At 41.8% G+C, this 12,680-nt stretch overlaps 1 protein-coding gene across 3 annotated transcripts in view; it reads left to right on the forward strand.

Moving 5' to 3' along the window:
• LOC137191923 (intermembrane lipid transfer protein VPS13B-like) overlaps positions 1-12,340 on the forward strand; it is a 343,015-nt gene extending 330,675 nt beyond the window's left edge. For all 3 annotated transcript variants that reach the window (XM_067602417.1, XM_067602414.1, XM_067602415.1), the window contains exons 58-68: positions 484-602; positions 1,292-1,742; positions 2,288-2,452; positions 2,975-3,203; positions 5,042-5,218; positions 5,373-5,543; positions 6,645-6,821; positions 8,659-8,761; positions 10,275-10,443; positions 10,596-10,676; positions 11,205-12,340. In XM_067602417.1, the coding sequence (XP_067458518.1) occupies positions 484-602; positions 1,292-1,742; positions 2,288-2,452; positions 2,975-3,203; positions 5,042-5,218; positions 5,373-5,543; positions 6,645-6,821; positions 8,659-8,761; positions 10,275-10,443; positions 10,596-10,676; positions 11,205-11,453 (2,091 nt within the window). In that variant the 3' untranslated portion in view covers positions 11,454-12,340. The remainder of the gene's footprint in view (positions 1-483; positions 603-1,291; positions 1,743-2,287; positions 2,453-2,974; positions 3,204-5,041; positions 5,219-5,372; positions 5,544-6,644; positions 6,822-8,658; positions 8,762-10,274; positions 10,444-10,595; positions 10,677-11,204) is intronic.
• The last annotated feature ends 340 nt before the right edge of the window (positions 12,341-12,680 follow it).

Here is a 12,680-nt window from a genome sequence, read left to right on the forward strand (position 1 = left end):
AGTAGAGAGCCAGCGTAAGTATTTTTGGTCTGGTCAGTGAAGTAGTGTGGGGTTAGCAAGATGTTAAGGAGCTGTGCGTGTAATGTTTAGTGTTGTGTCTAGCCAGCTGCAGGTTGGGGTTGAGGCCGAGGTGGTGTATCTCTGGTTACTGTGAGGTCCTCGTCTGACCTCTGTGCTAGGGGTGAGAGGTCAAAGGTCAGACTTGTTATGACTGCTCAGCGAAGTGTTCAGCAGGGATCTGCTTCCTTTCGTCACATGAGTGGCTGATCATGCTGAACTTGGAGTGGTGGAGGTTAAAGTCAGACACACGCATGCTCTTACACGCACAGAACAGTGGAAAGAGCGCTGAGCTATGAATGGGTAAAGTTAACATGTCGAAGTTTATTCAAGGTGAAAATGAGTGTGTTCACTTTGTCCATAGCTGTTTGAAAAAGTGTATTAATCAACAATGTCACCACATATCTGTATTCTGCTGTTGTTCAGGTGGTGTTCCTGCCAGGCTTTGGCTGTCTCTACATAGACGTGGTGTATGAGAGAGGAACACTGATTCTGTCTCTGGCACCAGAGGGTAGCGTGGATGCAGTAATCAGCCAGCACAGCAGGTACGTGTGCACAGGCAGTGGTTTGATTGTTGTTGTTTTATGCTCCTTACATATTTGAATCTTAAGAAATCATCCGTGCATGTTGTTCTTCCTAACCTCGAGGTATCTACCCATGCGCCCTTTATTGTGTTGACTTCAAATTGCTTTGTGATTATTGTTAACAGCAATGTTTTCATGCAGCAGTCGTTACTAGACTCCAAACATGAAGAAACAGGCATCGTTTTCACCACAGGAGGGCAATAAAACCCTCGTGTTGTCATGAGTGAAATTAGTTGTACAGTAGAACATCGCATTACAGCTTTATTCCATTACATCAACACTTAACTGCTTTGTCATTTTGGCAAAACAGGAAATTAATATAATCATATATTAGGTAAATGTAAACAAATTACCTCAGTCAATGATCTTTGTTAATGTTCTGGTGTACTGGTAGTAGGAAACTCATGAAACATCAACAGGACAAGATTAATTAGTTCAATCTCTTTTTATTCTCTGCAAATAATCAAAATAATGACACACACGCTTAGTTGAGACTTAAGATATGTTTGACATGGAGATGTGAGGGCAAAAAAGGAAAATAAAATTAAACAGCTTAAACAATTGCTAGACTTGCGTCAGTGAAAACCATTCCTGGTCTTTATTTATCTAACTATCATACTTTAAACTAATAACTTCTGTTTTGTGTTCAGGTCTACCAAGCTGTCCTTTAGAGTCCTCCTGAGTGAGGCCAGCGTGGTGTTGAGTGATGACATCACCAGCCCCTCTGGTTCTGTGGAGCTGCTGAGACTCACGTTAACCAAACTGCTGCTCAGCCTGTCTCCAGCACCCACCTTCCTGCCCCCAGAGCTGACCATCGACCCTGGAGTGGGTGCAGCACCCATATCTGCTCTTATGCCTGGCGCCTCCCTGATCGAAGTATACTGCTCCAGTCTGCAAGTGGACAACCAGCTGTATAACCGAGCCAGCTTCCACTTCCCCGTGCTGCTCTGCCAGGAGCAGAGAGGAGGAGCTGAGCCCGGGGTTCAGTGGAGCAGCGATGCCAACCCCTCTGAGTCTCCTGAACTCCTGGAAGAGTTTAAACACTCTTGTTTCCTCCAGCTGAGGATAACACTGGCTGGAGACAGATGCACTGTGGAGGAGGTTGGATTCAGTCCTGTTTCATTTAATTTCATTTTCCTTGTTGCTGTTGGCTCTGCTGCTGTCACTTTAAAGTCCTGCACATTTGCTGAAATTTTAATTTTTTTCCTGTTTCTTCAGCTTTTATTGATGCACTTCTACTACGAGCACTTTAGGAACTACCTTTATGACTGTTTGCTAGTACATCCTAGCAACCATGCAGTACTATACTGTAGCAACTACCTAAAACCTCATAACCACCTAGCAACAACTTATTGACAGAGTGACCTAGTACAAGCAAAGTTTGCTCAGGGACATAAATATACTTTAGAGAATTTAGTCTTTGTTAGTTTATTGTGTAGTTTATCTTTACTCCATTGTATTGCTGCTGGGATAGGATCATTTCAGGGGCTGCTAAAGTTTTATGTAACTCTGCGTTGTAATTAAGCTGTAGATTCTTACACAGCTTGATGTTTGCTGTTTGCAAAAAAAAGACTTAATCCCTTAGACACCTGAAAGCAATCATGAATCAGCAGTTCTCGTAACAGCTTTGTGTGCTTTCTCCTTAGGTCAGCTTCCAGCTCCAGCCTGCCAGAGTCTACCTCGAAGACACCTTTGTTTACTACATTAAGACCCTGTTCCACACCTACATCCCTGACACTGCCCTGGCCTCAGCCACAGCAGAGACCCAGAGGAGTAGAGAGCCTGGATCAGCTCCCATTCTCCCCGAGCAGGTGCACTGTTCATTACATAATGTTTTAATTTAGGCACCAAAGAAGCTGAATGTTCTCTGGTTTAGTCACAGCATTCTCAGTGTATTATTACCACAGTGGTACATTCAGCTCAGGCCAGACATACAGGAAGTACCATTCAACCTCATTATGTCTAACAACATGCCTACAAATCATTTCCAGCAGTCTTGTTCTGTTGCTGTAAAAATGTTTAAACTACTGCTTAAATTTAGCCGATCTTTCACATCTTTGTAATATTTCTAATGATGAGAAGAGAGATGGACGATGTGATACAAAAAAAGCAAATACTGTTACTGATTTGTCACATGTTAAGCTCATATTGTTATGTTAGAAAATAATGTGTGAGATACAAGATAATTGTGATATTAATTTAGCCATTATCTCTATGTATTATAAAGTAATGTATGTCTGTGCTGTATTTTTAAAGGCATAAGATGAATAATCATTTTTTATTATTTTTTTACATTCCTCTCTTATAATAACACTCTTTTAAATGTCATCCAGGTTCTTCAGTCGACACAGGCGTTGGTCCACCCCGTGAGGCTGCAGAGGCTGACCATCCAACCGGTCAACCTGCTGGTCAGCATCCATGCCTCCCTGAAGCTGTACATCGCTTCAGACCACACTCCTCTCGCTTTCTCCCTGTTCGAGAGAGGGCCGCTCTGCACCACAGCCAGACAACTGGTCCACGCTCTGGCCATGCACTATGCTGCTGGAGCCCTCTTCAGAGCCGGTACGCAAGTGGTTGGAGGGAGTTGTGTTGTACATATTCACACCCAACTGATAATGCATACACTTTCTTTTTCTTTTCACACCACAGGGACACATATTCATAATCTGTATGTGGTAGGTTTCATGTCACAATTGTGGCAGATATGGACAGGAAAATAACCGGGTGTGCGCTCAAGTGAGAAATTCCATGATTTATTTTCACTAAATCTAGGGTTGAGCCTTCCATATGATTGCACCCAGGGGCTCCCATTGCTTTGTGGCAGAAAGTGCAGTAAAACTATGGAGCTGCAGGAAGCAAAAGACTGTGAATCACTGGAGGCCTGAAAAGATTTAGATTTTCTCATTGTCAAAGTTTATTGTTTTATCATAAGGTTTGACTGATGGTTCGTAGTCTTTGTGTTGGCAGGACATTATGGTTAGTCTGTGAACGGTCACCAGGTCTAAGTCTGACTTATCGGGCCCTAAAGCCTCCCTACCCCTGTCCTGTGCTGTCCTGCTGTCTAGTCAAAGCCTCCACACATGGTCTGATTTAACCCAGTCATTTCCACATCAGAAATCACCGTTCTGGCCGGACGCTTCCTTCCCGCTGTCTCTCGTTAGAGCCCTCATTTCTGCTCGTATTTCAACACGTCACCTCGCCACACTCTCCTCTTCCTGAGTCATCATGGAGTTGGGGGAAGCATTGCATTCTGGGACTGATTAGCTTCAGGATGTACAGTACCACATTTACACACAGACAGACTTATGGATATTAAAAGGCATACACTATCTATGCATATGCCTTGTGTGTGTGTGTGTGTGTGTGTGGTAGTGTGTGTGTGTGTGTTTAAAAGCATGACTCAGCCCTGTAAACATCAGCTCCTGTCAGGACTTTATGCTTTACCAAAACCACAACTGGGAGACCATGTAAAGCAGAAACGACCACTAGGCCCCACTGGAGTTGATTTTCTACCATTAAAGTCCATCACTCAAGTGCAAATTGACGGAGAATAAGAGCAGAGCCGGGTCTGGCGTCTTGAGAAATGGCTATTTGATTTTTGTGATGCAATTGTCAGCGCATAAATATCAATGAGCCATGCCATCTGAAGGGGACTCTATGGTTGAATGAGAGAGGTGAGATAGTAGGAGGCTGTAAATCTAGCTGTGGCACATGTATGATTTCATACGGGAGTGTGTACGTCTGTGTGCATGAGTGTATATATGTATATGTGCTTGTGTTGTATTTTTGAGAAAGGAATCTGATGGAATTAACACAATGTTAAACATAATTGTGATGTAAAACATTTTGTAAGTTGTTTTTATTGGGAGAGTCTCCCACTCTAAACTGCTTTTGGCAAGTAAAGGCTTGAGAAAGTGAGTTTACTCAAGGGGCTTGTATATGGAATGTTCCTCCTAAGAGCAGGTGCTCCAGATGTATTCCTTTTTATTTCTGTTGAATACAAAACTCATTTCAGCAGTTTAACAAATGACTGTGGGATTATACAGAATGTTCTGCAAGTTATGTTTCATAACACCACTGTGGTCACCTCCAAAGATAATAGAAATAAAGTTTTGCTTATTTAAATATTGCTTCCCGTCCAAGATTTTCTTATGAAGCTAAACTGAAAAAAGACAAAATTCTCTAGAAAATCAGAGAGAAGGATGGTTAAGCTGAAACCTATTGTAGCATTATAATAAATCAGATCCAAGGTACTCCAAAATAGTTTAGAAAATCTTTATTCTCTGCAAAAATCTGACACTAGTGAGATTGATTACACAGTGCATGTGTAAATCTCTGTCACTGTGTAACATCACCGAATGTAACCATCCTGTGTTTGTGGTTGTTTCTCTCTGACTCAGGCTGGGTGGTGGGGTCTTTGGAGATCCTGGGCAGTCCTGCCAGCCTGGTACGGAGCATCGGTAACGGCGTATCCGACTTCTTCCGCCTGCCATATGAGGGTCTGACTCGTGGACCCGGAGCCTTCGTCAGTGGGGTCTCCAGAGGGACCACCTCCTTTGTCAAACATATCTCAAAAGGTGACACAGATGTTCAGAATGTCTTCACAGCACAAAAATGTTAATTTGTCTTTTCACACATAAAGTTGTATTTGTGGTCTCAAATATAAAGTAATAGTTTGAAATTGTTATTGAAAACTGAATATCGTATTAAAACACGGCCATCTGTGTTCAGGCACCCTGACATCAATCACCAACTTAGCAACAAGCCTGGCCAGGAACATGGACCGTCTGTCTCTGGATGAGGAGCACTACACCAGGCAGGAGGAGTGGAGACGGCAGCTACCAGAGAGCCTCGGGGATGGACTGAGGCAGGGGCTGTCACGACTCGGCATTAGCTTGTTAGGTATGTGAGGATATGCTCATAAACACATGCACACACACACATCTCACGTAACCACCATTCTTACACTTGTATTTTACATTTTAAATCTACTTTTGGATTCAAGATTGCTGATTAATAATATTGCTGCACATTATAGTAATATTTTTCTCATCTTTGTCGTCACAGCTCTAAATCAGAATGTAGTTGAATTATCCAAAATCTATTCCTGTGTCTCGCAACTCACTATCCACATAATTATTCATACTCTCAACAACAGAATCAGTGGTTTTAGATGAGGAATGGTACAAATGACAGGAACAATTGACATCAATACTGTTGTGTTTTCAGTCACCAGGGGTAGTTAGCCAGACTCTGAAAGTCATGAAGGGACACAATAACAATTTTGGGGTTACAGCAAGTAAGTGTCTTTACAAGTAGTGCACTTACTAATAACCTTTTGTTTGATTTTAGCAGTAATTATGTAGGTTTTATTTGTTTGTTTTTTTTAAATAACTTTTCATCATCAAGCCCAATAAAGGATCCCTCTTGCCTCAACATCAGGTCACCCGATATGTATGGAAACAGAGACTGCTCACACACTTTTCATCTGCCTTCCATTGGCACACACTCAAAGAGGCACACACACGCACACACTGTGCTGTGCACAATCACACAGAGAGCCATGAGAGCGAGCAGTGGAGACAGCACAGCAGGGACTCAATAAACACCCCCAGGGCAGTAAAACTCAAGTCTGTCTCAAATCAGACTCAAAGACATACAGAGCATATCGTCATTGAAACCAAACAGCTGCTTGCATCTCTCTGGGTTACAGCGGATTATAATTCCTGAGATACCCTGTTGATCACAACATCTGTGTCATATGTAAAATGAATGTTTAGATATTTTCTGTAGGGCAAAAGCATGTCTGAATCTGTGTGATTCCCATTTATGGAACTTTGGATACTGTTTCCCATGTCTCTCTGAAATGAAAAATCACAGATGTCGTGAACTATATGTGTATTTTGCTTTTTGTCATTTTAAGTTTCTTATCTGTCTTTTTTTTTTTTTTTTTTTTTTTTCAAAGCACATCAATTAAAAACAAAGACTATCTTGTTCTTGCAGGAGCGATAGCAGGCATCGTAGACCAGCCCATGCAGAACTTCCAAAGGAACTGGGAGTTGCAGAGCTCAGCTGGTAGCAAAGCCAAAGGGGTCATCTCTGGAGTGGGGAAAGGCATCGTGGGGGTTTTCACGAAGCCCATCGGAGGAGCAGCCGAGCTGGTGTCCCAAACTGGATACGGTAAGTTAAGGATGGTTTGAAGAAAATAAGATGATGAGTAAATTTATTATGTTTCCTTTTTTATGGCACATGATCGTTCACAAACAAAACAGAAAAGTTAAAAGCACGTTCCCACAACATGAACACGAGGACCAACCCTTTTTGGATACCAACTGTTTAAGAACATCCCTTTGGACAAAAGCGTCCACCAAAGGAATAAATATAAAATGTTATGTGACTCCTGGAACTGTAGAAAGCTAATAGCTTTTTAATAGTCTTTAATAGTCTCTTAGTTGTTTTTGGCAAGGAACTGATCAGTGTGTTTAGATAACCTGAAGTAATTATATTTGCAAAGTCATGTAGAGACGCAAACTACAGACAGCTAGTTCCCATGTTGACTTTCATTCAGGCTCAGAAACAAACTTTTGAAGCAATTCATGTTTATTTCAAAAGCAGTAGGAGGCTGACTGACGTTGCCCTGATAACCATCATTGTACATGAGGCTTCCTTCGCCCGAGTCTCAGTCTGAATCTCAATAACGGAGCTGCAGAGAGCAAAGTTAGCATGAAACATAGAGCCACGACTGCCACATTTATTGGAAATACATTAGGTTCAAATAAACCAGAATTTTCCTCTAACACACATGTACACACTATCAATGCAACATAGCAGTAAACTGAAGTGTGACGAGAGGCCATGCACAAATAATAAGCTGCAAGGTCTCAGATTTATTCAGGACAACTCAACAAATAAGGCTTGTGTAAAACTTTCCAAGCAGCCTCAGGCAACTATATTGTAATAAACACATACATGAATCAGAGTTAGTATGTCTGAAACACTGTAAATCTATCAATGGATGGACAGGCTGTCCCCTTCTCTCCTTGTGACTCCAGGCAGCAGCCAAGTGTTTACTAGGCCAACTTTCAGTAGTGCAGGACCCAGGACAGAGCTGCTGAAAGAGCCCCTGACACACACACACACACACACTCATATGCCTAATCATACATACACAGAAACCATGAACATACAGGCTGTTAAGGTGTGTGGAGTTGTTTGGACGGTGGTGTGTTGGCACTAACAGGTCTCGGCTTCAGCACATAAATTACCTACAAGGTGAACGATATAAGAGCGATGGCTCTGATCTACCTGACCTTCAGAGCACTGTAGGCTCAACAGAACTAATACACACAAATGTCTGCATATGCACGTGGATCCACGTGAGCGCTCACAAAGCTGTGCTGCCTCAACAGAAAGACACACTCACCAGCACACACATCAACACTCACACTAACAACATATGCAGAAAAAAATTCAATCTGCTGGTAATATTGGGAGATCAACTGCATTGATTTGTGTCATAATTCTGTCACACTCCATCCTCTCATATAAAACACATGGATATACTGTATCTACACACACACTTTCAAACACTCACTCAGAGCTGAGCAGCGTTGAGCACCACTGCAGTGACATCATTAATGGAGCTCACTGTGTTCTTTATGACTCTGGTTTAACTACTTGATGACTTCACTGGCTCGCTGCTGCTGCCGCTCTGCTGACAGCAAGAATGGGATGAAGGAAAACTGACCACACGCACACGGGTTATGAACTCACTCTGACATGTACGCTGAACCATCCTGATCAGGATTTTTTTTCCAAGTCCATGTAGTGACCGGACAGAGAAGGGAATGTTTAAAATGAGCAAAGTAACATTTAAGTTTGAATGGTACCTATCTGCATTATGGAATCAATGCATGTAGTACTTATATGCATGTATGTAATACACACACTCTGTCAAACACAGATCAAAGTTAGCTGGCAGTTTTGCTGATGTTTATGATTGTGTCTCTTCTAACAGGGATCCTCCATGGAGCAGGACTATGGCAGCTTCCTAAACAACTGTACCTGCCTACAGAGGAGAAGTCTGCTCAGGCCCTCAACAGCCACCTTAAATATGTCTGGTATGACCCCAAAGCCTTTCATTGTTCATCAAGCTCTTCCTTAGAAGTGGGACATGTGTTCTCGCCTTTGCTTTTCTTGGACTTTCTCCAGGATCTGCTGTTCTTTTTCTCTCCCTTAGCTCTCATCATTTTTGCTGTCTTGTTTAAAAAAAAACCTTGGAGGGTTCATTAGCCACTTTCCCCCCCCAAAAAAAAGTCTGGAAAGATGTTTGACCTTGATCACACACATGGTAGCCAGCCTGCCCTCCCTTGTTCTCATCGAGCCATGGTAAAAGGTTTTTATAAGCACTCTGCCAAAGCCGCCAGCTAGAAATTGTTCTTGTTGTTTAACTCTGAGTCTATCCAGAGATGTTTCTCTGTGCCATCAGATGGAGGAGGAACACCTTCTTTTGTGTGCTGGAATGGTTTGGAGCTTGTGAGAAACTGAGTTTACAAAGGTTGCATGTTGCGCCAAGCAGAAGGTTACCTTTGGGTCCTGTGTCGTAAAAATATAGCTAGAAGCACAGCTGCATCTACAGCACAGCATCAGATCTTAGTGTTCCCAGAGATTCCAGTATGCTCTCTCAGTGGAACACTTAATATTATCATAAAAATTTATAAGAGGCCTGTGTCTCCAGAAGGTTATCAAGAGCTGTAGAAAAGGCATTTATGGCATTGTATAATGAATTTTCCGCAATCTAGTTTGGTTTCCATAGTTATGAAACATTTACTTCTAATAGCAGTCAGTGTCGACTGTCAACTGCCATGAGGAAAAAGGCCAAATTTTAAATACAATATTTCTTTAAGACATTCCACTTTAGTTGTCATCACCCGAGGGGTTAGCAGTATGCTGTCCTAATGTTAGAGGAAGATGAAAAAAAGGATAAAAATACATGAATGCTGAGATAATGCTCCCTTGTGGTTTTATTCTTGCTGCATTGCAGTCAAACTGGTTTCCATCAGGCGTCCATCAATTATTTTTACTACTACAGGTAGCCCAGACACTTGAGGGGTCAGACTGTTTGAGCAGAGTAACACTGAACAGAACCAAACTGTCCCTACTGCTGCTGCTTCAACATCTGCTCTGCAATTTGAACACCTGCCTTCCAAAGTAAACACACCGTCAGAGAAACATGACTGAACGCTTCAGTTCATGCACACATATTTCCCCGTCGAACATGTGTGTAATAGGAACCACACAGAAACACGTAGAAATGTAAATTACAGGATGTAAGCAGACACGTATGGTCACTTGTTTGTGTGTGTTGAGGTTAGTCGGGCACTTTGTGTGGTCCTGTGTTTACAGGAAGTGTTGATATGCACATAATCCATACACACAGGAAGGGGTGTGTATCTGATTGTTACCTACAGTACATGTGTTGATCAAGCAGGAAAAAATAAAACCCTTTTTTAATCTGATGACATGTAAATTTCCTGATTATGTCCCTCTAAATCAGTGGCACAATTATAAATGTGTTTTTATAACTTGTTTAAAATGTACATCATCCCTGCTTGCTCTCCTCTCTGACCACAGGAAGATGCTCCAGTCTCTGGGGCGGCCAGAGCTCCACATGGCCCTGGAGGTGACCATAGTGAGCGGGTCGGGTCAGGAGCATGCCGGATGTCTGCTGCTCACCTCCGAGGTGCTGTTTGTGGTCAGCCTCAGTGAGGACACCCAGCAGCAGGCTTTCCCCATCACTGAGGTAACTGACAGTAGTCTGGAAGAAAAGAGAAAGGCACTCCACACAACAGAAATCTCATCACCAGACTGAAAAACAGCTCCTGTGACAGTCCAGTGAATGTCTCTTTAGCTGTGGAGCAGTGGAGTGAATGTTAAACCTTGTGTCTTGTGCAGGTGGAGTGTCAGCAGGAGCCAGAACAGCAGGGCCACCTCACCCTCACATTACAGCAGCAGACAGTAGCCAGTGACACAGAGGTGAGACTCTGAAACTGCAAGTAATGGAGCCACACAGGGATCACATGACAGAAATCAAAGACGAATTACACAGTGTCTAATTTATAAAGTGCTTAGACAGGCTGAGCAGTCTGTCAGTAAATGATGTGCCACATCTACAGTTAAAAGACAGATGTTTTAGTATTTTCAGTATTTTTCTGATACCAAATATGCATTGATTTATTGAATATGTTGATTAAAAAGACATTTGGTTTGTTGGTTTAATATTAAATTTGTTCAGCAGTTCATTGTGTTCTCAACCTTGAATGTCTGAATCTTAAACGTGGCAGTAAGCTATGAGCCTGACTGATCAGGAATTATAATATTGATGAAATCCACCAATTCCCTGGTTGGAGCAGCTGGTGTTTTGTTTGGTTGGCATGACAACATTCTTTAACAAAACACTCCATCATGTGTCCTTGATGGCACATGATTGGACACCACCTGCAGAAGGGTTAACTACCAGAGCCGGGTTCAGAGTACTGTAATCATGTGTCTATCCTCCCTCAGGGTGACGGCGTTCGTGAGCGTCTGTCGGAGCAGCAGTATCGGCGGCTGGTGGATTACGTGATGCGAGCCTCCCAGTTTCTTTCCCCCTCCACTGCCTCCCTCCAGCTGCAGCCCCCAGTGACGCTAGCCGAGCCTCCGCCCTCTGTCACCAAGTCTTACTGCTACCTGGTAGACCCCGCCTTCGCCAAGGTGTTTGTCAGCAAGTTCATAATGGTGAAGAATAAAGCCTTACGCATCGGATTCCACTAATACACAGTAACACACATCTGTGACTCTGAGACTGATAGATATGACGAAATCAGCTTTATGCTACGAAAAACAAAGTTTTTGTTCCAATTTAAATTAAGCCTTAAAAAAAATCTTGGGATACACTGAACTCTGGCTTTTAAAAGATAACTACCCATTTATGCAAAACATACCTGTTGAGGTAAAAGAACAGTTTCATATGTTTAAGTCATCCATGCCTTAGGGACGTAGAGAATTCTTATGAACTGCCTTTGAAAGATATATTTTCTACTGAAACAACAAACTCATCATAGAAAAGAGATTAGAATTCATTTTAATCATAGGAACACACGCAAGTTTATACATTTCAGTTAGCGCATACTGTAGTAAACACTAAAACATGTAAGAGTTGTCAACCTACTTGGACCAAGTGTTTTCTCTTTTAACTTAAAATGAGGGCTCATTCAGTCAGTGTGAAACATTTTCAGTGTTGCAGACAGAAATACAAAGTACAGAACCAACAGTAGTTACTCAGATCTCTTACATTTCTATCACAACAGTCTGTAATGTTTCATTTTGCAGAATAAGCTCTCAGTGTTTACATTATCCATGTAGTGAGTGTGTCTCATCCCAGTGTTAAGTGCAATATTATATACATGTTGATGGATGCTAGAGATACCAGCTGTCAACCAAAATGTTTTTATAGATGATGTAACATACTTGTTTCACAATAACACTGTTCTTTGTAACCTTATATTGATGCCAACCCTCATGATGCAAACATATTGTTATTGTTGCCTTTTATATTGTTGTAACACTGAGCTCTATGTAAGATTTAAGTCCAATGCATTTATTGTAAATGGATAATATATTAATAGAGAACCCTTTTAATAAAAAAATATTAAAAATGATATGTGCTATTAATTCATTGCGTACCATGTAAGAAAAACTGAAAAGAAAAACTTACAAGTACAGTGAGATACATTTGTCTTGTAAACAGTCCTCTTAAATATGAAAATATATAATGAACATACACCACTCCTGCAGCCAGGTATCATCACGATCAAGTTATTAGATCTTTATCACAGATGGTTTAATGGTTACACACCCAGCTTCAAACTTCTACAATATCATGAAGATATCAGTAGCAGCTCTGCTCTCAGTTTTCACTCATTGTGCTCCAGTAACAGTCAGTCACACTCATTTGTTTGTGTCAAACTTGTGACTTCTTACACTTTGGTTTCATTTCAT

The sequence above is a fragment of the Thunnus thynnus genome, chromosome 10 (assembly GCF_963924715.1).
Source record: "Thunnus thynnus chromosome 10, fThuThy2.1, whole genome shotgun sequence".
NCBI classification, from domain to species: Eukaryota; Metazoa; Chordata; class Actinopteri; order Scombriformes; family Scombridae; genus Thunnus; species Thunnus thynnus.